The sequence below is a fragment of the Prionailurus bengalensis genome, chromosome D3 (assembly GCF_016509475.1).
Source record: "Prionailurus bengalensis isolate Pbe53 chromosome D3, Fcat_Pben_1.1_paternal_pri, whole genome shotgun sequence".
Taxonomy (NCBI): domain Eukaryota; kingdom Metazoa; phylum Chordata; class Mammalia; order Carnivora; family Felidae; genus Prionailurus; species Prionailurus bengalensis.
This window is the reverse complement of record NC_057356.1, coordinates 44,229,804-44,254,616: the sequence shown is the minus strand read 5'-3', so window position 1 is coordinate 44,254,616 and position 24,813 is coordinate 44,229,804. Positions and strand designations below refer to the sequence as shown.

General features: G+C 38.9%; 1 protein-coding gene across 4 annotated transcripts in view; it reads right to left on the bottom strand.

Annotated features, from left to right (window-relative positions):
• Positions 1-24,813, bottom strand: part of GREB1L (GREB1 like retinoic acid receptor coactivator) — a 178,811-nt gene that overhangs the window by 65,934 nt on the left and 88,064 nt on the right. For all 4 annotated transcript variants that reach the window (XM_043558429.1, XM_043558432.1, XM_043558430.1 and 1 more), the window contains exons 9-16: positions 23,548-23,664; positions 22,829-22,948; positions 21,678-21,815; positions 19,858-20,043; positions 15,659-15,985; positions 14,486-14,614; positions 13,768-13,902; positions 11,371-11,568 (exon numbers count right to left, since the gene is read on the bottom strand). In XM_043558429.1, coding sequence (XP_043414364.1) covers positions 11,371-11,568; positions 13,768-13,902; positions 14,486-14,614; positions 15,659-15,985; positions 19,858-20,043; positions 21,678-21,815; positions 22,829-22,948; positions 23,548-23,664 — 1,350 coding nt within the window. The remainder of the gene's footprint in view (positions 1-11,370; positions 11,569-13,767; positions 13,903-14,485; positions 14,615-15,658; positions 15,986-19,857; positions 20,044-21,677; positions 21,816-22,828; positions 22,949-23,547; positions 23,665-24,813) is intronic.

Sequence of the window (24,813 nt, the reverse complement as noted above, 5' to 3'; positions counted from 1 at the left end):
ACAAGAGTCTTCAGTGTTCCTTATTTTAAATTTTTTTTTTAACGTTTATTTGTTTTTCAGACAGAGAGAGACAAAGCATGAACAGGGGAGGGTCAGAGAGAGAGGGAGACACAGAATCTGAAACAGGCTCCAGGCTCTGAGCGGTCAGCACAGAGCCTGACGTGGGGCTTGAACTCACGGACCGCGAGATCATGACCTGAGCCGAAGTTGGCCACTTAACCGACTGAGCCACCCAGGCGCCCCCGGTGTTCCTTATTTTAATGGGTACATGAATTTTTACTATCTTGTGATTTTTAATACCTTTTATAAATTTTATAAATTTGATTTACTCAATATTTAAAATTTCTTAAAATGGAAGAATGCAAATAACTATCTTTTAGAAACTATTTGAAAACATTAATAACTATACTAAATTCCATCTGATAGATATATCATCAATGAAACACAACTATTTTCTCTTCATTTTCTATTTTGGATATTATAGAAGAGTTTAAAGACTAGTGCAATACCCTTAAATTAGATTCACCAGTTGTTAATATTTTGCTGCATTTGCTTTTTCTCTTTATTGCCTTTTACTGTTATTGTTCGTGTTACTGCTGAATAATTTGGTAGTAACATATCATAATATTCACCCCTAAACAGTTCATTAGGCAGTTCATAAAAGCAAAGGCAGTCTCCTACCTAACTTTATTACCTCCTAGGAATTAACCTAACACTGGTATAATATTCTCTAATACCTAGCCTACATTTGAGTTTCACTAATTGTCCCCGGGCTGTGTTTTTTCTTTTTCTTTTTAGATCTCAGATCCAATCAAGAATTAAGCATTGCACTTGGTTTCTATGTTTCTTTATTCATAATTAAAAAAGCCCCTGCCTTCTCATTGGTCTTCTCATTGATATTTTTTTAATGCAGGCTAATTGTTTTGTAGAATGCCATATAATCTGAATTTGTCTGGGAGTGTCCTTGTGATTAGATTCAGTTTAAACATTTTTAACAATGATACCTCGTAGGTGACATTGCTCATAATGTCTATCTGTCCCAGAACTGGAGAGGGCAAAGTTTGATCACTTGGTTATGGTAGTACCTATTGCCAAACTTTTCCATTGTAAAGATACATTTCCTTTGTGTAATTTTTAATATGTGGGATGACACTTTGTGACTGTGGGAATATTTGTTCCCAAAGGACATTTTACTTAATGTTTTTAGTATCCATTGATATTTGTTATAATCAATAATTACATTGGTAGTGCAAAACAGAGATGTTCTAATTCTATATATTTTCCTTACCTTCATTATCTGGTACTCTTTTGTAAAGGAGGGCTTGCCCCCAACCCCTCACATCTCCTGACCCTTTAATTTTTTTTTTTAGTATTACTATGGGTTCATGGATTTAAAAAAATTCCATAGATTACAATCCATTAGCATCATTCCTTTTGATACTCAAAATTACTAAATTTGGATAGTAAATGCCCCTTTAAGTAGGCTGTTATGTTCTTTTGAAATGTCCTCATCAATCTTTGAGGACTTTAGCACTTTCTGATATGACAAGATTCCAGACTTCTCCCACCTCAGAGTTGAGACATTAGGATGGTATTTATAAGCCAAGATCCAGAGACTACGTGTACATACAGATACTGAGATTTCACTGTTTTTAAGACCTTTTAGTGCACAGTTAGGAAATATTTTTAATTTTTTTCAAATTGTAGGTTCGTACTTATATCCAATTTAAATCTAAAAGGAACTTTTCCCCATTCCATATTTGAGACTCCCTTCTCTCATGGGAGAAGCCTGGTGTTCAACAACATTAAAATATTTACTAATTTGCTCTACCCTGTGATATACACAAAATATTTTAAAATTATCAACACCACTCTCAACAACATACTGATTAAAATTCAAAATTTATTTGTAATTCCTTTTGCCCTTAGGATATATCATATTAAGGGTAAACACTAAACTGGGGCTCCTGGGTGGCTCAGTCAGTTAAGCGACCGACTTTAGCTCAGGGCATGATCTCGCAGTTCGAGCCCCACGTCTGGCTCTGTGCTGATAACTTGGAGCCTGGAACCTGCTTCAGATTCTGTGTCTCCCTCTCTCTCTGCCCCTCTCCCACTCCCACTCTGTCTCTCTCTCTCTCAAAAATAAAATAAACATTAAAAAAAAAAGTATACACTACGGAAACTGTGTTAAAAATACTTGAATTCATTCTTTTTGGTGTGTGGCTATATTATTTAAAAATATTTTTTTAATGTTTATTTTTGGGAGAGAGACAGAGACAGAGCATGAGCAGGGGAGGGGCAGAGAGAGAGGGAGACACAGAATCTGAGGCAGGCTCCAGGCTCTGAGCTGTCAGCACAGAGGCTGAAGTGGGGCTTGAACTTATGAACTGCAAGATCATGACCTGAGTGGTCAGACACTTAACTGACTGAACCACCCAGGCGCCCCTAATTTGATATGCAGTTAGTTTCATTTACTTTTGTTTGCATTCAATATTAAGTTTTTTCCCATTTTAATTAAAAAAAAAGTAAGTTTATTTATTTTGAGAGAGTGTGTGTGCATATGAATGGGGGAGGGGCAGAGAGAGAGGGAGAGAGAGAGAATCACAAGCAGGCTCCATGCTGTCAGCACAGAGCCAGATGTGGGGCTCCATCCTACAACCCTGGGATCATGACCTGAGCCGAAATCAAGAGTCAGACACTCAACTGACTGAGCCACCTAAGTACTTCAAAAGTTAAAACTCTATGAAAAGTTATGCTCATCTCATCCCTATCTCTTCTACCTGATATAGATCAATGTTTTCATTAGCTTCTGGTTTAGCCTTCATGTTTTGTTTCATTTTTCAAAAATATGCACAGAAGTGTGAATCTGAAGATGGTCAGAACTGCTATGAAATGGCTGGTCTGAGAAAGGTCACTTTCTGTCTTGATAATTTCTTTATCACAGTTATATAGGATTAAATAAAAGTTTATACTCTAACAAATTATAAGCAAATCTGGCACATTTTTTCAAATCCACAATAAAAATGATCATCAGCCAGGCCCACCTGGGGTACTGAAGGTGGCCCTGAGAGATTCAGGGTCATGTATGCTTAAATAATAAGACTTACTCTTAGCATGAATGAAAATTTAGAAGGCATCAGTAACTCATTTTATGAATTTTGCAACTCACTGAGTTATAGAACAGAGCCAGTGGTGATTGGAAATCACTGTGTTCCCTAAAGGTGATTAATCTGAAGTTGGGGGGCACCACAGGTGGTGCATCAGTCACAAACATCTTCCATGCAGATAACCAAGTTGAAAGGTCCCTGGAGAGGAAACTTCTTGGCTCGCCAAGGACTTCAAGCAGCTTGATTGTAGCCATTTGTGCCCCCTTCTCGTTACTGAAGGCTATAGCAGCCAAATGTGTTTAAGGAAAACCTGAGCACTGGCCTGTATTCCCTTCTCTGGGATTAAAGAGAAACAACATCATGTCTTCTGAGGCCATTACTCTAAAACCTTTAAAGAGGAAGCAGCAATTTTTCTACCATCTGAGAATAAAAGGGGGAGGGAATAAAACCAAGAATCTATGTACCAAGTCCATAATACTTTATGAGCACCAATGTCAAAGGCCTTTCCACAAAGATGGAAAAACCAATGGTGGCCAGCACCCATCACTAGAAGGAGCTGATCAGCCTGAATAGCACATCAGACTGATAATGGTCAGGGAAATCTAAAATGTGCAGGTATCATTAAAGACGAGCCAGTACTCAAAACAATGTCCTACTACACTGCCTGTTGGTCTGGAGAGAACAATGCATCTGGTTTGTACATTCTTATCCCTTGACGTTTTTAAATGTTTTTTTTAAATGTTTATTTATTTATTTTGAGAGACAGAAAGAAAGCATGCATGCAGGTGCACAAGCAGGGGAGGGACAGAGAGAGTGAGGGAGAAAGACAATTTTTGCGCTGACAGTGCAGAACCTGATGTGGGGCTCGATCTCACAAACCTTTAGATCATGACCTGAGCTAAAATCAAGAGTTGGATACTTAATCAACTGAGCCACCCAGCCAAATCTTGCTGGTTTTTAACAAAGAAGTTTATTTCTAAATTTTTTATTTCTAATTTTTAGTTCTTGCTCTTCTCATCAGGAAGATACGCCAAACAAAAATACAACTACTCTCAGTTTTAGCTGTTTATGTTTTCTGTAGATGGAATTAATTTCTCCAAAGTTTTGGTATGTGAAAATATTCTACTGCTTAAGAGAAAATGAAAATCAAGAAAATGTTAAATCATTAGAGCATGCTGAGTTTTTAAGCGTTATGATAACAATGGGCATTCCTTCACCCTGGCAATCTCTTTCCAGCAGATAAATAATCTTGAATTGAAACAGCTGGTTAAAATCCCTGCTGATTGTTTCCAGGGCTCACTGCATTGTGTCCCTTTGTCTTTTGGTGGCCCAGCTGGCTCCCTTCTGTTCTCCTCTGGGACACGATTCTTTAATCTGTGTTTGGTGAAACTTGTCTGTGTGAGTCTTTACTACTGTGCAGTTTGAATGCAGCATTAGAACTGTACAAGAACAGCATTCTGAACACACAGATACAACTTGAGAGTCCTGAATGACTGGCAGACACACCTAATACACATACATTTAAGGCTTCTACTTGTAGCCAAAGTAGATTTCTGAAATATGGGTTTAATGACCAAATAAGATTTTGCCAAGAGGACTGCCAAATCTCAAATATTGCTTCTATGTCTTCCTTTTAGAACAGATTTCAACTTACAGTTCAATTCCACAAAATGTTACAAAAAATTCAGTTCAACAAATATTAAGTGTCTGCTGTGCCATCCATAAACAGAGATGTTCCCTGAATATTTTACTTTCTAGTTGTGGAGAAAGAACACTAATAAACACACAGCCATGACACAGTATTGAGTGCCACGGCTGGAGCACCACAGGGTGCAGAGGAGCACTGAGTGCATGAGCTGTGGAAGAAAAGCTGGGTAAGAATGTGTCCTGAAAGCCAAAGGAACTGCAGTGTTCAAAGGAAGAAATGGAGGTCAACTGTGCTGGCCTGAAAAGGTCATTGGTAACATTGGTGAGTCCTAAAAGGGTGAGGGTGGGAAGTGGAGGCAAGTTTTCAGGGCATTGAGGAGTGAGTGGGGAGATGAGGAAATGAGATGACAATGGACGACTCTTTTTTTTTTAATTTTTTAATGTTTATTTACTTTTGAGAGAGAGAGAGAGCATGACTGGGAGAAGGCATAGAGAGAGGGAGAGAGAGAATCTCAAGAAGGCTCCACGCTGTCATGTAGGGTTTGAATCCACGAACTGTGAAATCATGACTTGAGCCAAAATCAAGAGTTGGAGGCTCAACCTACTGAGCCACCCAGGTGTCTCTGATTTTAAAAATTCTTTGTGTGTGTGTCATTCTTTTTTTTTTTATTATATGAAATTTATTGTCAAATTAGTTTCCATACAACACCCAGTGCTCATCCCAAAAGATGCCCTCTTCAATGCCCGTCACCTACCCTCCCCTCCCTCCCACCCCCAATCAATTGTTTATTTATTTTTGAGAGAGAGAGAGAGAGACAGAGCATGAGCAGGGAAGGAACAGAGAGAGAGGGAGACACAGAATCCAAAGCAGGTTCCAGGCTTTGAGCTGTCAGAACAGAGCCCAATGTGGGGCTCGAACTCACAAACTGTGAGATCATGACCTAAGCTGAAGTCAAACACTCTACCAAGTGAGCCACCCAGGCGCCCCAATGGATGACTCTCTTAACAACTTGGGCAGCTAACTAGAGGAGGGTGAGCTGGAGGGTTAGGTAGGATTAACAGAGGCTCATTTTGTCTTTGAGAGAGTGGGGGCAGGTTTAAATGGATGAAATGAACCCTAGGAAAGAAAGAAGTTGAAGGTGGCAATAAGTGAAGAGGTAATCAATTGTGTGAAGTCCATGAGAATGAGGAGGGATGCATCTAAAATCAGGCTTAAGTAGAGCTCTTTCACTGATAGGAGGTAAGGGGTAAAGATAGGTGTGTATGCAGTTAGGTTTCTAGATCTGGAAGCAGGAACTTCTAATTTTTATTATTTTTTTTAACATTTATTTTTAAGAGACAGAGAGAGATAGAGCATAAGCAGGGTGCGTCAGAGAGCAAGGGAGACAGAATCCTAAGTAGGCTCCAGGCTCTGAGCTATCAGCACAGAGCTCAATGAGGGGCTTAAACTCATGAACTGTGAGATCATGACCTGAACCGAAGTTGGCCACCCAGGCACCCCTGGAAGCAGGAAGTTTTTATCCAAAGTTTTCTTCTTTTGGGGTTGGGGAAGGGAGAAGTACATGGCATGGTCATATGCTAAGAGAGAAGGGTGAAGACATAAGGGTTGGTGAAACAGAATCTATAATAGTCAGCCCTGTGAAGAATGGGAGAGAGATCCAACTAGAGAACCAAAGTATATGATGATATCAGTTGGAAGTGTTGACTTTTTTCCCCCTATAGTATCTAACATTGTGAATATGTAGGAAGAAATTTTGTGGACTGACACTGGGGATATTGGAATGCTGATTCCAGGATCCAGCAGGAACTGGGATGTGACTTGGGAACAGGCAGTTGAAGAGGACTGGGAATGAAGAGCTTAAGGTACAGAGAAGCTAGGATACTGGATGTATAGACAGTACCTCCAGATGATGGTGGGTTGGGAGGTAGAGCCTGTGAGCCAGGTCCCAACATCTTTTATAAACCAGGGTTGGGCACTGGGCAGCTAAATACTTGGTTGGAAATTGGTTTTAAGAATGTTAGCTTTAGGGGTGCCTAGGTGGCTCAGTCAGTTAAGCATCTGACTTCAGTTCAGGTCATGATCTCATGGCCTGTGGGTTTGAGCCCCACATGGGGCTCTGTGCTGACAGCTCAGAGCCTGGAGCCTGCTTCAGATTCTGTGTCTCCCCCTCTCTCTGCCCCTCTCCAACTTGAGCCTCTTTCTCTCTCTGTCAAAAATAAATAAAATATTTAAAAATTTTTGAAAAAAAAAGAATGTTAACTTTAAGGGGGTACCTGGGTGGCTCAGTCAGTTAAGCGTCTGACCTCACCATTTGTGAGTTTGAGTCCCACATCAGGCTCTATGCTGTCAGCAGAGCTTCAGATCCTTTGTCCTTCTCTCTCTGCCCCTCCTCTCTCTGCCCTCTCTCTCTCTCCCTCTCAAAAAAAAAAAACAAACCAAAACAAACAAACCAAAAAAAAAAACCTTAAAAAAAATGTTAACTTTAGGTACTTGATTCCCTGCTGCCTATCACTGCCCAATAAATAGTTTTTTAAAATTTTAGGTGACTGACAAGGCGGTATGAAGTTGATGAGACCAAGAATATCTATTTAGAAAGCAAAAATGCCTTCCACTATCTCTTCACTCCCCTTCCTAATCTCTACCCTTTCCTTAAGATCTCCTTGCCTCCATATGGACAGAATAAGCTACTTTACATATCAGAGACAGAAAGGTTTCTCTGTTTCTTTTATAATCAGGCATGTATTGAGGCGTCAAATTTGTATCAATTCCCTGAGCACGATAAAACTTCCTTGCCTGGAAGCTGCCAGATCTGCTCTCATTCACTGCTCTCATTCACTGAGACCACCACAGACACCATTTTAAAAGCAGGGAGGAACAAAATATTTATGGTCACTACTATTTCCTGTTGTCATCCCAATCACCTTGAATTGAAAGTGGCTTGCATTTTGATCACACTGATACCCTAGTATTCCAAGTTATAGAATTTGGGGTCTCCTTAGAATTAAAAGAATTATGCTCCCACATCAAAAAATTTTTAAATGACATTACAACAGAAGTATTTCCTATAGTCTAAAAATTCCTTATGCTGCTTCTCCATTGATCATTCCAGCAGTTACAATCCATTTTGGTCAAACTTAAAAATGTTTAACCCCTTTAATTTCTTTTTTTACCTTCCAATTCTTTCCATGTTTTCTTTCTTTTTCTTTTTTCCTATCTGCCTCCCTTCCATAATTAGAATGTGAGTTGAGGTATCACATGCTTTGCTTTAGAGCTGAGTCTGCAACGATGTGATGGTTTCTATTTTCACCTTTTTCTTTCACCCACACAAGGACTGCCAAGGATGTGGCCTTTCTGCATGCCCTGGCTGCTTCTCCCTGCCCGATGCTTTTCCTGGCCGACTAGCTGCTGAAATGCTTCCTTTAGGGAAAGGCAAATAGAACCAGAAAACAGAGCACTTGGATACTGTTTTCCCCTCTGTCTATCCCTCCCCTCTCTCCCTCCAGCCCTTCATTCAAACATTAGTTGGGCAGCTACTTGCACCTGGCTGGAGAGAGGCACAAGTGAGGCACAGGCCTGCAGAAATGAAAAAGCAGTTCTTGTCCCCAAAGCACTGCCCTCTGTGACCTTAGGCAAATGAAGCTCTTCTTGACTCATATGGTGAAACATGAGGAAACTGAACAAGATGATTTCTTGAGAATCCTTTCTGTTTTCATAGCTCTGATGTTTGAGTTGTTTTAGTGGATAATAGTTGTTTTAGTAGTGCTTACTACTCTGCTGTGGACAATTTCTCTTTATACCTTAAATGTGCTTGCTCTCATACAATCAGTTGTTATATGTTCCAAGAATATGAAGGTATTTAAATAGTAAAGCACATAAATGCTGGTGCCATCATGATATGGAATACTACATATTCATTAACAATGATGTTTACAAAAGCTTTTAATGATACAGAAAAATGTCATACTAAAATGTAAGGTGAAAAAACAGACAGAGGTAGAGAAGAAAGCCTGAAACACTAGGTATTAAGTCATTTGTTAACACCCAGATTGTAATACTAGTTATCCTTGAATAGTGGGATTATAAATGTTTAAAATTTCCTGCTTTGATTCTTCTATTTTTAAAAAATAAAGAATGCAACTATTTTTTATAATAAAATGAACAAAGTTTTTTAAATATATAGAAGTGATTGCTTTTGCAGCATAAAATTAAGTATGTATTCCAAAGCCAGATATGAATAATTTTAAAAATATGCTTTGCTTTGAATTTTCCACATTTGTCCATAACATTGGTTTTTCCAGATTCCAAGCTTATGTAATTGGTCAAATTCTGGTACCTTGCTGAGGTGTTATAGTCTTGAAATTCTCACTTTAAAAATCTGAAGACACTGAGAAGGGAAAAGGAAGGACCTATACAATTTCATCTCAAAAATGCAAGGTTTTATTTAGGGTCTTACGTTTATTAAGAAAGGTGAAAATACAGGTCACCAAGAGGTTATTTTAGGAAAAGCCTCTGCAGAGAGCACAATTGCTGACCATGGGTGATTTCACCACTTGAAACAGGTGCTATGATGTGTTTGCTCAAGCATGATTTCGGATATCAGATCACAAACTCAGGAAGGCCACAAAGGCCAACTGGTACAAATAAAAGACATATAAGAGAAGGCATTCCCTCCACGGTAAGGAAGTGAAAAATCCATGAAAAAAAAAAATCTGGTGACTTCTTGCTATGACTATAGCCCATCCATTTCCCACAATAGGAGCAGGAAGTATTGCAGAAACGGCCAGTAGCTGAAGGGGCCTAGAACTCACTCTGGTTTCTGGCAGAGGTGTAAGAGAAGGCGTTTGGCCTTCTCTGGCTAATCACCTATAAGTCAATATTTCCAACCGTTCATTTTGTAACCTGTCATTCAGAATTTTAGAGGCTGCAAAAAATATCATACTGTTGACCAGGCACTTGGGCCTCCAGAAGGCATGGAAAGTCACATGTAGAGTGTCAGTCACATGTAAAGAGGGGAAAATCTGTCATTCAGCTCGTTCAGCCCATGGAACTAACACTGAAAGATTTCTTATAGAGTGTGTTACTCAAAGAGTGGTCCTCCCACCAACAACACTGGCATCCCCTGGGAGCACATTAGAAATGTTGAATCTGAAATAAGTCCGTCAGAGAAAGACAAATACCATACAGTCATACTTACATGTGGTATCTAAAAAACAAAACAAATAAGCAAACAAAAAACAACAACAAAAAGAAGCTCATAGATACTGAGAGGAAATTGGTGGTTGCTGGATGGAGTAGTGGGGAACAGGTGAAGGTTGTCAAAAGGTACAAACTTCCAGCTGTAAAATAGATAAATCCCAGGCATGTAATGTACGGCATGGTGACTATAGTTAATAATACTATATTGCATGTTTTAAAGTTGCTAAGAGAGTAAATTTTAAAAGTCCTCCTCCCAAGGATAGAAAAAGAACAAATTTCTGCAAGGATGTATGGTAACAGATGTTAACTAGACTTACTGTGGTGATCATTTCACAATATATACAATTATCAAATCATTATGTTGTACACCTGAAACTAATACAAAGTTATATGTCAACTATACCTCAGTTGAAAAAAAAAGAAATGAGCCCATCCAGAACCACTAAGAGGAATCTGCATTTTAATAAGATCCCCAGGTGATCTATATGAATACTAAAGTTTAAAGAACACTGTATCATAGGCGTGAAATATAATAAACTACATTTTAATTTCCTGAATTTTTCTTCTTCTTACTTTTTTTCAACTATATTGAAAATAAAATTTTATTACTATGGCTAAAGATTCATCCTCCAGGTAAAATCTGCATGTGTATGTGTGTACGTATGTATGTGTTTCTCTCAGCTAAGGTACTCAGAAGCTTATAAAGATGACATTTATAATTTCCTTTTCAAACCTAGTTTACAAAGGCGAGCATTTTTTAGCTGCCCCAGTTTTCTGAATTATTTATTGCATCTTCTAATTCTAGGCAAATTTTATATTTGGAAGGGATACTATTTACCACAGACTTCTAAAATCTTTCCTTCCTATCTTTTTTCCATTTTCTGAGAAAAATATTTTTTCTTCCCTACTCATTCTCTTAAAGTCATTAGAAGAAATTCTAACTTTGTAGTTGTTTAAGGAGGTGTTATCATTGTTGACATGGGGGAATGGTGATCTGGTTTCCAGTTTGAAAATGTGCTGGAAGTGTGCTAAATATCTAAGAAGCCACCCATCCATGCCACAGAAGGGACTCAGGTGGCATAGACCCCAGTGCCCCATGCAGGGTTATTCTTTGGGAAAATTTCTCTTAATAAATGAACGACCAGTTTCTAGTCCACCAATTACATCATGGACTTAACAGTATCAGGCAAACATGCACATCAATTTACCCTTGACCTAGGAGGGAAAAAGGTCAGAGTACTTTTGAGGTAAAACTTGCAGATAAATTTAAAATAATGTTTAAAGTGCTCTTATCATTTGTATTACTGTAAAAAAAAAGGATGGAATTGTTCTATAAACATTTGGATTAAGCAAAAGCAAGAGGTAGAGGGAATCTAAGTGTGGATCTTCATAGGGTGTTCTTTGAAAGTTCAATCTCACCTGATTGTCGAATCCGTTGAAGAGTTTGCTGGACCAGAACCTCCGATCTTGGGACAATGATGATGAAGTCCACTTTGCTGAAGTGGCCAAGGTCCAGGCTCTGGCTGCCGCTGTCTGCTATCGCACACACCTGGGATAAGAGTTTTCTGGCAACCGTTAGCTGTGGTTGATAAATTTGGAAGGTTTCAATATCTAAATCTAAAATAAAAAAGTCATAAGAACAAGATTAATTCACTTCTGTTGATGGCCACTATGAATCCATACAGGGGACACACAACACACATACATGGTGAAGTAATGCTCTCTACCAAGCATGCTCACTGTCTAGTCTCACTCTCTGTTGAGTTTTAATAGATTTGCTTATTTTCCCTGAAAACCTGGCTGAAAGGATGTGTCCAAGAGTGAATGTGGTAACTGTACAAATGTATTCTTTTAAAATCAACTGATTATCTCACAAATCACTACTCAACACCCCTCCCCCACCCAGAAATGTAGGGACAGACTACACTCTCTCAGCGAGAGCCGGGACTCTTCTCTGGAGAGGAGAAGCAAGAGTTTCCAGTTTTCTTGCGCACTATCAGCAAGGTCAGGTGCCCAAGCCCAGACCTCGTTCAGGGAAGGAGGTGATGCTGTAACCATAATAATGCTGAGTTCCTTTGAACTTTTCTGGATGGCACCACAGTACTCATTTCCTCTCCAAGTCAGTTGCAACATGATTTGAAATTCTCCTCCCTGGGGAATGCATGACACAGGTCAAGAGATACTACCTTCACCTCTCTTCCCACTTGACTTGCCAGTGTTTGTGACCTGGCAATTGTAGGTGGTTGTGGTAAACTTCAATGCTGACGCCTGTACTATCTGAAGAGACCTGACTCATGACATGGCCAGCTGGCCACTCAAGAGGTGACGTATTAGAAAAACATTGCCCAAACACTCTAAACATGCCAGTAGCTTTTTATTACAAGTTATAACCAAGCAATCTCATACGTGCATGCATGCACACACAAACAATGAACTCAAGCAGGCAACATTTAATACTTCTTTACGAGGCTGCTTTTTATTGGGAACACATGTGGAAGTCTCACTGAAACACACAAGGGCCCAATTAACCTGCACTAATTAATGTTTTCTCAAATCAAACTACAGTGCGGCCAAGGCAAAGACAGTAGTCACAGTACCCTAGCCACAGTACCCTGAGAGTGAGTGGAGATTTATACAGGTGGCTGAGAGAACCCACTAGAAAAGCCCAAAGCTGCAAACTTACAATAACAGAATGGTTTTTGACCCGCAAAGATTACCAATCAAAATAAATCTGTCTTTTGACAGGCTATTATTTCTTTCATGTCATAGGTTAAATAGATGGGGACTAGCACAGATGATAGTACAACTTTGTAGAATTTAGCCTAGTAAATTTTGAAGTTTGAGGAAATCTAAAAATATCTTTAAGCAATGTTTCTTAAGCAGGGAATTGAGGATATGAACATGGAAATCTGTTAAGTACTTTAAGAGCTTTTAAATTCTAACTTTGTTAATAATTCAAAAACTATGAACATATTTTAGATCATCTGGGTGATCATTTTCTTACCAAATAACACGCAGAAGTAAGTAACTTTTATTGTGTGTGTTTGAATTTGTTTGTGTGACTGAGCTGATGCCAAGCCATGCTGCTTTTATTGCTGAGGCAATCCTAATATATAAATTATACATTCCTATCAAGTGAAGGCCAGAAGGCTGTCAGCAGCAGCTCTATGGTTCTGTTTCACGTCTACCCTTTGTCCTATCTTTTTTATCTCGGTTCTCTCCTATGTTGTCCTTGTCAAATAGGGAATTGGGAAAGGAATCTGAACATAAAGGAATCCAATTGAATGATGGAGCTCCTCAGTCCTGGTCCCACCATCCTCTCTTATGTCCTGGAGGCTTGCAGGGAAGATGGTGTGTTGGTTTTGCTGAGCTATCTGCCAGGAACGCCTTGCAATCACTGAAATTATGTGTGTTTTACGTGTCAGAGAGTAAATGAAGGGGGTGGAGAGCCAGGAGTCCTGCACGGACTACATTCCACACTCAAGCAGTTCTTTGTAAGCCTCAGATAACACTGAAAGCTCTCTGGGCATAGCTGGTGGAGCTAAGGAAAGTACCCCATGGACCCCAGAATTTTTCGAGGGAAAAAAAGAGAGAGTCTGCTTATAATAAAGTCTTTGATTTTAATTCTAGAAGACATTTACTAAGGACAAGGTGCTTGATCCAGGCCCCATAGTAAGACATTTTTAATTTGGACCCTATTTATCATGTAGACAATGAGGAAAAGCCGGTCATAGTCTGTGACTCTAAGACAAGACCTCAAAAATCCTCAGAATGACTTAGCTTCTATTTCCTCCTTTTGGTCTGAGGTGACGTTACCCAGGTTTTGCGTGGGAATCATAGCGGCAGCCTCCTGAGCTGACACACATTCGTGAAGGTCTCCGTTGAAGGGCGTAACCACACTCTCTCCTCTTCTTTGTTGCATTTTGTCTAGAAGCTTGTCCAGGTCATCGCCTATTACACAATAAAGCGGAGATAAGAAGATTACAAGGAATGATACATTTCTATCAGTCTCCAAATTGGGCACCTAAGCTGGGTTCTCATCAAGATTTGTCAGTCAGCCAGCTTTTCCTGTCTGGGTTTACTCAGCCAGCTTTTTATGTCTGAGTTTACACTTGGCCATGCCTGTAGAGTATCTCTATAGCCAGAGCTACTCTCATTTGTATTGTGCTTACAATTTGTATGCTTTCACATGGCATATCTCTCTTGACCTCCATAATACTCAAAGTGGGCAGGATGGGATCATTCTATCTCCATTTGACATATTAGAAAACAGATCTGGGGAGGCAGAATCTCTCCCAAGGTCACATCACTAAATAGTGGCTGAGCGGAGGCCCTCCATATTAGTGCCTGCATGCCTTCCTCTGGACCCCTTGTTGTGTCAGTAACAAAATACTGAGGATAAACCATTCCGAATGAGGGAAGGTCGGCTGGCAAGTTCAAGCTCCACACTCATCTCCTTGACAGGCTAAGATTTAAATTCAGAAAATCACATAGTTAGGGGCTGTCAGTGTTGCTGAATCCTACAACCACTCACCTAATGATGTGGTTTTGAAATGCGATGCCAGGAAACTGACCTTTCCTGTGATGAGCTCATAACTAATTTCTTTCAAAAACTCACTTGTGGTGAGCATACTCTCTGCCAGAGCTCTGGACTGATGCTGACCTGCAGAACAGAGGGAGAGGAGGTGATGCATCCGTGAACAAATACTCACTAAAATATGATTTATAATAGCAAAAATTGGAAACAACTGAAGTAAGTAACTACAGAGACTTGGTTAAGGAAATTAGGGCACATAGAAATATGGACAATTACTCAGCATTTAAAATGACAATTTTAAACAGAAAATGTTTACAATAAAATGTTAGATGATCAAGGGCAAAAATGATATGCCTTATGTTTGTAACATAAGTGAAAACATACTGTACATGTGTTTAAAGACTAGGGGAGAATGTGAAAAACCTTTAAGAACTGTGTTTGCATGGCTATTATGAATATCTGTATTAAAAATGTAAGTTTAAGACATTTAATTGTTTTCTCAAATGAAAATTAAAAAAATAATGTATTATACTTTCTGAAAGAGATTTATGTCATATGTCATAGAGAGATGGGCAGGCAGGTTTTGCCAAAGTGAGGGCGCTTGGCTTCTTTAGTAGGAACAGGTGAGAGCCTTTCACTAGAGAGAAAAAAAAGCAAATTTAATTCAGATGGCTGGCTACTCACGATGGTGCCTGACAGAAAATTGCACAAAGAACAAAAACACATTTTGTAATGTACCAACCTCCTGAACCTTTTCTTTAGAGTCAATGTTACAACATAAGTATCCTCTTTAGTGAGGAGGTGAATATATGAGCTAAGTTCCTGCCAAATTTGATTAACTGGCTTAGGCCACCTGTGGCAATGGCTTTATCACATGCTAGAGTGGTAACATTTCCAAAACCTTTTAAGAACAGAAGTTACTTGAGACAAGGGTATCTATTACTAGGGTATGCTTTGAAATAATGTTCTCACAACCAGCTGACAGGGACACCAGTCAAACTAAGGGCTACAAAAATCTGATCTGAGGAGAAAAACAAAAGTTAAAATTAGGAGGAAGAACTCAAGTTGGAGCAATTAGAGATTAATTACATGGATGCTTGAACACCCAATAAATGGACAGATGATTGAATGAATAGATTAAAAAAAAAACCCTAAAAAAACATGACTCACCTAGTACTACCACACAAAATTCATTTCCTCTGATTTTCGATGCACAAATTGCCACGACATAATCTGGTAGTCTTTGATAGTGTCTCATTTCACTGAGAGTCCTCAACGTCTCTGAAATGCCCTCTGCCAAAGAGTTCTGGGTCACAATCACATGAACCAAGTCTTGAGATACGCTGGCAATTAGTCTAGCCAGCCAGGGGAGCTGTCCTGGAGACACAGGTGCACACTGAGCACCCATCTGCAGGGCTCTCTCTCTCAGAGTAAATTCTTGCATAGCTTTCAGCATGATTTGCTCAAATTCTTCCCTGAGAGGTATCTGATCAGGACCTAAATTGAAGAGAATTACAGCTAGAATTTTAAAAATATCACGGCTAGAAAGGAGAGAAACACACACATATGTCCGTGTACGGTCCTTCCACCATACTCCAACTGGGCAAATGGGCTCTTTTTCCTGTTGGGGCCGCAAGTATGGACCCCAACTAACCATTTTCCATTGTGAAATTACCTTCTCTCTGCCTCAATATTAAAAAAAATGCAGGCTTCTGTTTTCCTTTATGCTATTCATGATATTTTTAAAAGAGGATATACTGAGAGAGAGTATCAATTCCTTAGGGGGTTGTCCCTGAAGGTGGTATATTCGTTGACCTGTTAAACGTGGTGTTACAAACATGGTTAATGACTCAGGAGGGAAGAAGCTAAACTTTAGGTTTCACCCATTTCTCAATTTTTTTATAGCTACTTTGAAAAACAGTTTAATGTATTGCATCTGTATCTATTCTAAGGCATACTGTCCTTAGGAAAATTAAGTTTAAGTGTTTTTTATTTTAGCTTATATTTAAGCAGCCACACACTTCCCCTAGATAGAGAATGTCACTGTCATATAGCTGTTCCCCCAGCATTCTGGATTGTTAAGAATGGTGTTTGGCCCTTTCCTCCAGCTGTGGTTATGATAGGCTAAATTTGTGTGGGTGACTGGCAGTCCCTGGAATGAGGGGTGTTTTGTTTCTCTGCTTCTCTTTAAAACTCAGCCAGTCTGTAGGACAAAGCAAGCAAGTCAATGTTTGGCATCCAAGTGACTCAGATGAATTCCTATGCTCACTACCTCTCTTCAGTGATTTCTTTTGCTGTGCAGACCTGAGATTTGAAAGTCAGGCTCCAGTAGACAGATACAGATCCCTCAGTGTCTGTGACCCGAGATCAAGCAATAGCCTCAGAATCCAGTATTAAAATCCCCTTGGGAAAGAATACAGGTTTAAGGGACTGCACTTCTGTATGAGAAGAGGCACCTTGAATGAGTCAGAAATCTCTCCTTCCACTAATAGGGATTTAAGTTGCCTCCCAGGCCACCACCCATGTTCTCTGGGAAAGTAAGAAAATGAAGGTTTAGTAATATTTTAAGGATATGGAAAATTAAATCCTCACAGAGTTTTTTTAATGCTGTCCATGGAAAGAGGGCAAGAACACTGCAATGCATACATTATGTTAATGTTTCTTATGCCCTCCCCAATTGCTTGCTATAGGGAGGTGGATGCCATCTTATCACCTGGGAACCACCAAAGCTTCTATCTTCATTTTGCTTTATCAAATTAGCATCATGATTAGTGGTCATTAGGTACATAGTAGGTGGTGAGCTCAAGCGTATAGATTTGTATCAACTATACAAATGCACAGTACAAATGAGATGAAGGGAAGGTGGCTGTCTATTTAAAGCTTTCTTCCATCAGAATAAATGACAGCCCAAAAGCAAGTGGTTCTGTCTGCCATTCCCTACTGCCTCTCACAGACAGACCACCTGAAGGCTCAGAGGCCTGGTTCATAGGCGTGTCCATAAGATCCACTCCAAACCGTGATTGAGTAACATGTTCTATGAAGCAGTATAATTAATTTCAAATATAAAGGCATTCTGGGAAAATAAAATTATCAAACATGTTCATAGCATTCTCTACTGCCTTAAAATTCACTTTTACAGAGTTTCGAAGGAACTACTGTTAGGAATTGAGAAGTGGAGAAAAATGTACCAAAGTTTAAATGAGGTAAAAGAGCAAAATGCCTTGCTTCTAATCACCTCCCATCATTTCCTCATCCTCAGCCTTTATGGCCAAATTGCAGGAGCCTTTTCTCCACTTCCCACAAGCTTGATAATAGTAATTTTTTCCCATCAACTGCTGGTCTCCAGCAACTCAGCCTAAGCATCAGTTCTGATGGCTTTTTTTTTTTTTTTGATGGCTTTTCAGATAGAGCTACCTTAAGAAAAGACAAGGTTCCAACAGACTCAGAGCCTTCCAATAATCACTGGATTTGCTGATTTCATTATCTACTTCAAAAGGTTTTCAGACTGTGAAATAACAGATGGATTTTTTTTTGAAGCGACTCTAGTGGAAAGACCTGTTCATTTTGAAGAATCTTGCTTTTCTCTTCTCTGTTACACCCACGTAGCTGAGCCATCAAAGTATTAGACCTGTTCTTCTAAAAGTTTGGCTTTAAAAAAAAAAGTCTATCTATAATCTACAGTAGATATGAAAATGTTCTTGCTGCCTTCTTCAAAACCTTGAAGGCAAAACAAACAAACAAAAACTCAAGGGAGTTTTTGAGAAGAAGAAGGGAGTTGTTGAGAATAGGTATCCTAACATGCAAAATTTAGATTAAAAAAAAAAAATAGCCAGTCATGTTGCACATTGAGAGATATATTAATTGGCTGCCAGTAAAACTCCAGAAAGAACTGATCTTGCAAGGCAGACAAGAGGTCTGATTGAATGGAGATTTTTCTTTTCCTTTTTTTTTAAGATAAGAGCTTTTATAGTAATTTGAGGGAAGCCATTTTGTCTTGACCATTTAGTTCATTTAATTAACTTGGACTTTGATAAATTGTTATTAAGATTGAAAAAAATGCTGTGCTGACTGGCTTGGCCTGCCAATAGAATTACTCTATGCAGGCTTGTTTTACTAATTCTGGATGCATTTGGAGGTCGCTCTTAGATCTTAGAACATAGCTAAAAGTCAGTGTATGTAGCAATTAAAATTATGACATCAAATGAGCTGCAGACAGAGGTGGTTTTTTATAACTTTATTACCCACTAATCAACATGATTAGCAAGTCCTATGTTTACCATCAAAGTGATATCTGAAGCCTTCCACGTTTGAAAAGCCCATGTCAAAGCAGGCCTTCACTGTCAGGGTACCAACACTTACAGCCACAGGTGCTAGCTGATGCTCCAAAGACTGAATCCGGTTGGCTGAAGCTTTTGTTTTGTTTTTAGCATTGGTTAGCCGAGTATTTTTATTATTTAACACTTATATATTTTCAAACATTAAAATAATTCCTAAGAATGCAGATGGAAAATTTCTTCTATGTAATATTACATCTTGAACATTTTCCTAAGTAAATCAGTGGCTTGAAGTCCTGAGTGTATAATTAGGCTGCATATTAGATGACCTGCTGCAGTTTGCAAAATAAAGGACATTGCAATGTAAATGCTGCTGAGCCAGGACAGTATTGTCAGGACACCTGCACACACCCACTGTGGGCCTCTGGAGGATATACCAAAGAGAGGAAGTGAAGGGTTCATGACCTATGTATCTCCTTTACCCTACAACCTACAGAGCCTTCCAGGGAGGTCCACAGTTACTGCCTCAATGAAGGAAAACACGATGGGACTACATCAAAGGGGTGTAGCTGCAGAAGAAAAAAAAAATGGATGTAGGGACAGTGGATAAACAAGATAAAAAGGCTAAGTGGAAAACTGTAAAATAATTGCCTAAGACAATGGCTACATTTTCAGTCCAGATGATAGGTGCATTTTTGGAAAGGTGGCTTGGACAGACTCCCCAAGGGAGGAGGGTAACCATGGCCATAGCCCTTTGAGGTTCTGCCTATATTAACTACTCTGGAGACCTTAGGACCATCATGAAACTGGACACTAGGTGGAGCAATTTATCTCTTCTAGGACACAAGCAAAGCCAGAGGGTAGGGAGGTTAGGCAAGAGAGAAGTGGGGAAAAAAACAGGCAAGTGGCAGAAAGGAGAAGAAAGGGAACAGTCATAGAGAGTGGGGCTGAAGGAAAAGAATGTTAGAAATGAAAGGGAAAGTAAGAGATGGACAAATAGACAAATATGAGAAAGTGGGGAAAGAAAGGGAAAAAAACCATGTTGTGAAAAGAATAAAAATCGTCACCATCAAATAATTATTAAAAATTGCTTACCCAGTCGCACAAGATACTGTATCGTCAGAAGAATCATGTTTTCCACACTCAGGAGCTGGCTGCCAGTCAACCCTAAATGTTCCAAATCTTTGTTTTCCAACTGTGGAATCTTGTAGCAATTCACCAGCAGAGGACTCACAACAATGTCACCAACATTTCCATAGAAATAGGGTAAAGTGCCATAGCCTGCCCCAATAGAAGCAGGTCAATAAAGTTCAACATTTCTTTTTGAGGTCCAACCAGGTATACTTGCTCAACTAGGATTAAAGATGCTTAACAAAGTTTCCTGCCCTCTTAGGTGACTACCAAACAAATCACTCAAATATCCTAGGGAATTCACTCAGATGCTTCTCACTTATATTAAATCAGATGAACAGGAAGCAAAAGACTCAGATTATATTATCTCTGTTTCCCACAGAAAGGACATGTTAATATTATATCTGCCACAGAGAATTGATGAGAATTTTCAAAACATCTCTGTATCCTTTTGTAAAACTGCAATGATAAAATATTTCCCAATAAAATTCTTGATCAAGTTTCTTTCCACATAAGATGACAGAACACAAACTACAATAACATGTTTCATTTCCTGAGGTTTTCTTAAACATTTTAAAAAGCTAAACTCATTGATCACCAGCAATATTCTTCTAGTCATTGGTACTTGCAGGTTCCTACTCTTTGTGCTATCTTAGTTATTTTTATATTCCCTTCTTAAATGTCCATAAACAGCCTCAAATTATCTTAGAAGTAGATAGGACAAAAATATGTTGAAATGTACCCTATTTTGGTGGTGTGGTAAAGAACGTAGTCCCTCTGTGAGACCTTCTAAAAGGCAGACACCAAATGGTCCCATGTTCCAAATATCTTTCCAAGGCTTAGCTGCATTATGCATGCCACTCAGGTGTTCAATAAGAACTTCCTGACCATATGGAATTTAAACAACTGGGGTTCTCCCAGTGCCTATAGGCCCAAGAGCAGTGGATAGGGCAGCCTGATAAAGGACAGGGCTTGAAGCAAAACCATCCATGTCAGTAGGCTCCAGTCAACCAAAAGAAGCAGATAACACCTCACATAGACATACCCTAAAGATCCAGTGGAGCTTATACACCCTATCTGTTCAGTTCCAAAGGTAAAGCAGGTAGTCCCCTTCTGATCTAGGATAGCACCCAAATGAGGTGACTCTTGATGTGAGTCTGAAAAGCACTAAGTTAGTCCTGGAATCTAGAGACCTCTAAATGTCTGCACCTCTACTTATAGACATCTTGGAAACACTCAGACTCTGTAAACATACTAATTCACAGATGCTTCTCCATGGTTCAGATATGCAACTCTGGGACTTCTTTGTTCTCCTGAATGGGGCCTGTTAGCTGGTTTAGCTTGTTTTTTCATTTCTCTGTGGTTTGGCTCCCTTTTCCCCACCTTGTCCACTCTTGCCAACCCTTCAGGAACTAACTGAAACATCACCTTTGAGAAGTCTTTTCAGACTCCCTCCAGGCAAAGTTAAGCTCTCTCTCCTCTGAGTTCTTGTAGTTCTTGGTTGTGAACCTGTACTAGCTCAAGTATCACAATGTTGTACTTATTTAAATGATAGACTCCCTACTTAACAGTATTCCCTGCAGGCAAATAGACTGCCTTATTTCCAACTTCTAGTCACATGTTTAATATAGCATGAGAGAGCTGGCCAATAAAAGCTGAAAGAATTAATAAATAGATAAATGAATACATGCATGAACAAATATGGATAAATATATGAAGAATGAAATGAAGAAACAGTACTAGATGCCAGCAGACACAGGCAATTTGGAATTTTTTCCCCTTACCTATCAGAATTACTGGTCTAACTCCTGAGTTAGTCAGCAGGTTTTCAGGAACAATTACAGTTTCCCCTGCAGGAATGGGTCGAGGTTGTAAAATTCCAGTTAATGGGGTCTGTGGAACTGGGGCAGATAAAAGGGACTCTGGAAAAAAAGTTGTTTGACAAGAAGGATTAGACATGAAAGCTAAGTGAAATACAACTGAAATCAACAGTCTTAATACTTTTAATATAGAAGTTTTAGAAGTCTAATCGTCCATTGTTCTTTAATTAAAGTAATTCATGGTTTATTATATAAAATTAGAAGTGACAAAAACAAAAGGAAAAAAAATCAACCATAAATCACATCATCTGGAGATAACTACTATTTAGCATTTTCACAGTTTTTCCTAGTTGTTTTTCCACATGCAATCTTTTGGATTCTGTTTCATAGTTAACTCCCCCACCTCCACTCCAATTATCTGTTCATTATAGAGAATTGGAAAATTCCAAAAACAGTGAAGAAGGTCAAACTCATCACTAATCAGTACTATCTAGAGTCAAACACAGTAACATATGGGCATAATTCTTTGTATATATAGAATCTCTATGTAGTCTTTAAAACTAAACAAATTTTTGAAGAATCCCATCCATGTCTTAGAATTGGCATGTTTACATTTGTGCTTAATACAGCAAGGTAGACTAGTGTTTGAACATTTAACAGTAGGTACCCAATGGCTATGGCTTGGTTATTATAAAGGAGAACAAGTTGGGTTTTTTTGGGGGGTGGGGGTGGTTTCTAGACCAGAAATAATAGGTGCAGGTCACATAAGGAACCAGAGCTCAGGAGAACATATCTAATAGCACAACCGGCAGAACAAGTCCATTTGTGACCTGTGCTGGTGGGCTACTAGCATCATGCCGCATGTAAAGAATGGCTTATTGATACTGTGGGCCAAAACAAAGCCAGATGCTAACTTAAGATCCATTGTGATGACACATGTACTTTTAGGGAAGACAGAAGTGATGGGGACAAAATGTCAGCTACTATTAATTTCCTTACATAATATAGGACATAATGATTAAGGAAATTTATCTCCAATGGTTCAGGGAAAGAATAGAAGACACCTCTGCTAATTAAAAAAACAAACAAACAAAAAAACTTAAAACCCATCTTACCACTTCTTGAAAGAGGGCGAACTGTAGGAACAGGTACAACTAAACCAGGTTGGGGGACAGGTGACCCAGGATACCATCCCCGGTGTCGTTTCTTTGGTGGCCCAGAAATAAACATGGTAGCTGAAGGCAAAAAGAAAGATGAGCCTTGTCCTTACTAGTGGAAGAAATAAGAGAATTCAGAGTAACATGGGGCCTTTAATTTGATTATACTCAGAAAGTCTAAGCCACTCTTCTAGAGGTAAAGATAAAATTAGAAAAAGTCACCCTAACAATACCACCTCACATTTGTATGCTGTTTTACAATTTACAGTTTTACCCAGATTATTTCATTTAATTCTGCCAACAACCCTGTGAAGTTGTAGGATAAGTATATTTTTATATCAATTTTGTAGGTGGTTAAAGGAAGGCTCAGATTTGCCCAGAGTCACACTATAGAGAAGAATCTTGAACTCTGTATCTTGGTCAGCAAGGCTCATGGTTTTTCAAGACATTTCCTTTTACATCTGTTTCAACACTATTTTCTAGTGAGGCTCATCCTTGTAAATCACCAAGATATTTAATCATCATTGTTCACACCAATCATAAACCTTCAAAACTTTGGACGAGAAGCTAAGGAAAAACTGGGAGTGTACTGTCAGATAATTCATCACTCCAAACTCCATAGCACTTCTTCCATAATTTAGGTACATTCTTTCAAAACTCTAAGATGGGTATTGTACCTTGGTCTCCTGATGCATAGCTAGGTCTTGGTGATAATGAGTAATTTCCTGGGCGGGCTGGAGTAGAGCTGGAGGCACTGCTCTTCCCTCCATGGCTACTGTTTCCATTAGCAGCATCTGTACCACATGAGAGGAAGACTCAGAACAGAGGCTGAGCAGAACACTGCATTCTGTGACACTGAATTTTTCCACATGCAATCTTGATAAACCGCACACTGCAGGATTCAAAGACATCTCACGGACTGGACAGTACAGTTGTGTAAAACTGACTACAACCTTAAGACTGGTACCTTCTTCAAAACGAAATGTCACCTAAAAATAATTTTCTGGGATCCTAAGAGATCTTTTACAATCATTTTCAGTGAAGCCTTTGGAGATGGTGGGTGGAAGAAAGAGAAAGTTGTTTTGTTTTGTTTTTATTTTATATCTTGGGAATTTTCAAACATATACAAAAGTGGAGAAAATAGTATAATAAATTACATACCTATCACCCAGCTTCAACAGTTATCAACACATAGCCAATCTTGCTTTATCTATACTCCCTCTCCCTTCCCCCTCACCCAACATACACATATACTTGCTCTAGATTATTTTGAAGCAAACTTATTTATATCATTTCATCCATAAATGTTTCTAAATGAGTTTCTAAAAGAAAAGAACTCTTAAGAACGTAACTGTGATAAGGGCACCTGGGTAGTTCAGTTGGTTAAGCGTCCAACTTGGGCTCAGGTCATAATCTCACAGTTCTCAAGTTCAAGCCCCATGTTGGGCTCTGTGCTGACAACTCAGAGCCTGGAGCCTGCTTCAGATTCTGTGTCTCCCTCTCTCTCTGCCTCTCCCCAATTCGTACTCTGTCTCTCCCTCTCTCACAAATAAATAAACATTAAAAAAATTTAAGAACATAACTGTAATGTCATTATTATACTTAAAATTATCCATGATTAATAATTTCTTAATATCAAATATCCCATTAATATTCAAATTTCCCCCCAGTTACCTCAGAAATAGTTTTTTTTTTACAGTGGACTTCTTCAAAAAGGAAGGTTCAAAAAGGATCTACACATTGTTTAGTTTTTATGTCCCTTAAACCTCTTTTTTTAAGTTCACAATTATTTATTCATATAATAAAAATACAGTGTTCACATTTCATGGATTGTCTCACAAATTTTGAGAATAATTTGAAAAAAAAAAGAATAATCTGTTTGAATCAGGGTAAGGTCATACACTGCAAGTAGACTTAAGATTATGTAATTTTTGCTGAGTTTC